Source organism: Laetiporus sulphureus (genome assembly GCF_001632365.1).
Source record: "Laetiporus sulphureus 93-53 unplaced genomic scaffold LAESUscaffold_209, whole genome shotgun sequence".
In the NCBI taxonomy this organism is placed as follows: domain Eukaryota; kingdom Fungi; phylum Basidiomycota; class Agaricomycetes; order Polyporales; family Laetiporaceae; genus Laetiporus; species Laetiporus sulphureus.
In genome coordinates this window covers 413-3,401 of record NW_024468718.1, presented here as the reverse complement: position 1 = coordinate 3,401, position 2,989 = coordinate 413, and the positions used below count along the sequence as shown (strand labels likewise).

The window sequence follows — 2,989 nt, the reverse complement described above, 5'->3', positions numbered from 1 at the left end:
CGCCCCGAATCCACGCCCGACGGCTACCACCCCGCCTCCCCGCGCCTCCTCCTCTCCCTCCTCGCCACCGCCTTCTTCCTCTCCATGCCCGCCGTCGCCTCCCAGGCGCTCCAGCTCATCCTGCGCACCGTCGGACCGTACACCGCCGTGCGCTACCTCAACTTCGCCGTCGGTCGTGGCGTCGGTGAGCCCGACGAGGGCGAGACGGGCGACGGTATGGAGGCGGCGGTCGGCCTCGAGGAGATTGCAGAACTAGTAGCGGAAGAGGCTAGCAGCGTAAAAGGAGGACGAAAGCAGGAGGGCGACCTCGTGCAGAAGATGAACGAGCTCGACGTGACTGACGACTGCAAGATCAAAATCGAAGAAGCACCCACCTCAGCAGCCTCTCAAGAATCCTCCTGCGGTCACCGCGAAACGAGCATGGGCATCCACAAAGAGGCGCCCCTCTCCATCTTGTCCGACACGGACAGCGAGGACGCAGGGATCGCCGCCCCGAGCCTCGTCTCCGCGCTCGAGCCGCGCTTGTACTACGGCGCGGTGTCGGACAAGGTCGGCGAGGCTGCCGCGTGCTGGCTTGCGCGCTGGGGCGTGGACGTCGTGCAGTATGAGCTTGAGGTGGAGGAGAGTTGTGGTGCGGGCGCGGAGGTGGGGCGAGAGCAGAGCGTGCATGTTAGGTGGGATGCGGCGGACGCGGGACGCAGCGCGGCTGGGTCGAGGAAGCGCACGGCGACGGAGCCCGTGAGGAACGGTGCGGGCCCCAGTGAGAGCGCGTGGAAGAGCCAGAGTGCGAGTGCGAGGGAGAAGGAGCGGGAGAGGGCGAGGAGATGGCGATCTCGAGAGACGTCTCGTCGCCGACGGGGCGGCATTGTGTACCGTTGCACGTGCCACAGTTCGCACACTGGAATCAGAACGTCCTGCGGCACTGCATATTGACGCGTTCGTCCTCATCGCCGCTTACGCGCCCTCGCTCCTCGCCGCGTCGGTCAAGCGCAACGCTTTCACGCGTGGCTCAACGCTTCCGCCCCTGCTCCTTGTTCCACACGTCGATGCTCGCGCAGACTCTGACCCAACGAGCAATGCACCCGATCGATGGCATCACACGCGCGCGAGCAGCGTCCGATGCGACCGTGCATGCAAGCCTATAGGTGAGTGTCTCGCTCTGTGTTCTGCCTGCACCGGGTCGTCTATTGGGAGAGTATGGGCTCGCCTCCCCTGCGCCGTAGACACTGGGTCGTGGTCGCATGCAGGATGGTCATGGGCGGGATTACGTCGGTCTGTTGTGCTGCCCACAACTCTCTTGGTGAGTCCCTTTCTGTAATGCTCGTGCACGGATCCCTGCCCCCACTCCCAGGGACGCGGGCATCGCTCACGCGCTCTCGACATTCTCCCCCACATATCCTCCCCGGGCGAGCTGCCGACGACCCAAAGCTCGCATTCTCGCCCTCATGTCTCCTGCCGCCTGCTCGTGACGCTCGCGTGTTCGTTCGATGGCGCGTTCGCGGCACTCATACTCGGCTTCTGATGGTGAGTGCTCAGTTCATGCCCTCGCAGAGGTAGATATCTACGCCCGCCCGGGCATGCTTCGCTTCGTGTCACAGGCAGCATGCACTGCTCGTGCCCAGGCGCCGCGAGCGGTGGCTTTCACATGGTCTCACGCGCAATTGACCAGACGGCCTGCCTGCGCGCGACGCGCGCGGTCGCCTGGTGCGCTCTTTATTCCAAAGTGTACTAGACTATATACATGAAAAAATAAACGGCTACTCGAGTTCGACACGGCCCTTAAGCGTTGAGAGCGCCATCCCAGCACCGAAACGCGGCAGCAAACGTACTTCGAAGCTTGAATACATTGCCTGCCGGCGCGGGCTCTTACTTAACGACGATAACTGTCCGTGAGAAGCCAGCAGGAGAGAACGAGCGCGAGACGTGCATTTGTGCGGATCGCGTATGGCTGCGATGTACCGGCGAGCGCGTCTCGCGAGGCATGGCAGCCAGGACGCTGCAACCTCGCTCGTTCGGTGGTGTGCTGCTGTTGACCATCAGCCTGGTGCTCGCCAGAAGCGCTTCACCTTGGGCGACAGCGATCGTCAGCCTGGGACACAGAAGATGATGGGAGATGGGCAGTCACCGGAATGAGCATGAATATAGCCGTCGCTCTCAAAATGACCTTGCAAGGTGGAACACTGGGCAGAGCATCGGATACGCTGGTGGTCTGATAGGGAGGCAGGAAGAGCTCACCGACAAGGAGACCCGGAGAGGGGAATGACCGCCAGTCCAGCCCTTGTTCCTCGCATTCGTTCCAGCCCCGTCTGCTATCGCCACCGGTCGGCTAGATGCACAGGCCGAGCGGGCGTATGAGGGAGATAGAACGCGGATGTGGTGCAGAAGTGGGATTCGGATTCCGAAGAAGAGAAGGTCAGCTGTGGTGCATGCGTGTGGTGCGAACGTCGGAAGGTGCGTCGCGCGAGATAGCGGCGGTTCGAGGTTCGCATCCGGGAGACGCGTGAGGCTGAGTGTCTCACCTGGTCATGCAGATGTTTGGTGTGTGCAGGGGCGGGAGTGGTGCATGCTACGTTGGTGTCGCCGAGCGAGGCTGCTTGCTATCTGTTGCGGTGGAGAGCAAAGACCCAGGATCATTGGGAATGCCCTTCACGGTGTTGATTCGCGAAGGTCCGCAGCATCACAATGGAAGAAACGTGATGAACTTCTTGAACGCCGTGATGCTGCATGATTCGCAATCGCGGCGCCCTAGAACCATTCTTCCTGGCATGCGCAGAGTTCTCCTCACTGCACTCACCTTGCTCATCATGCCTGACCGTCGACAGTGCAGCTTGACTCAACCCTGAGGACTGCAACGTATGAGGTTGTGAGACATCAAACAGGCTCAGAACTCACCGGGCAAATTGACCTGCCTATGGTGGGCTTCGTGCAGAGGACACTCATGACTCATAGAAGCACGGAGAATGGCATCGCCTTGCGCCTGGTATGAGTC

General features: G+C 61.7%; 2 protein-coding genes across 2 annotated transcripts; both read left to right on the top strand.

Moving 5' to 3' along the window:
* LAESUDRAFT_183632 (uncharacterized protein) lies at positions 1 to 1,146 on the top strand. The gene has a single exon (XM_040901488.1). It carries the CDS (start codon positions 85 to 87, stop codon positions 931 to 933), a length of 849 nt encoding a protein of 282 aa, XP_040757257.1. The 5' UTR covers positions 1 to 84; the 3' UTR covers positions 934 to 1,146.
* LAESUDRAFT_183638 (uncharacterized protein) lies at positions 972 to 1,696 on the top strand. Its single transcript, XM_040901489.1, has 3 exons — positions 972 to 1,145; positions 1,195 to 1,300; positions 1,429 to 1,696. The coding sequence occupies exons 1-3, from the start codon at positions 1,090 to 1,092 to the stop codon at positions 1,555 to 1,557; spliced, it is 291 nt and encodes a 96-aa protein (XP_040757256.1). The 5' UTR covers positions 972 to 1,089; the 3' UTR covers positions 1,558 to 1,696.
* Positions 1,697 to 2,989: the final 1,293 nt, after the last annotated feature.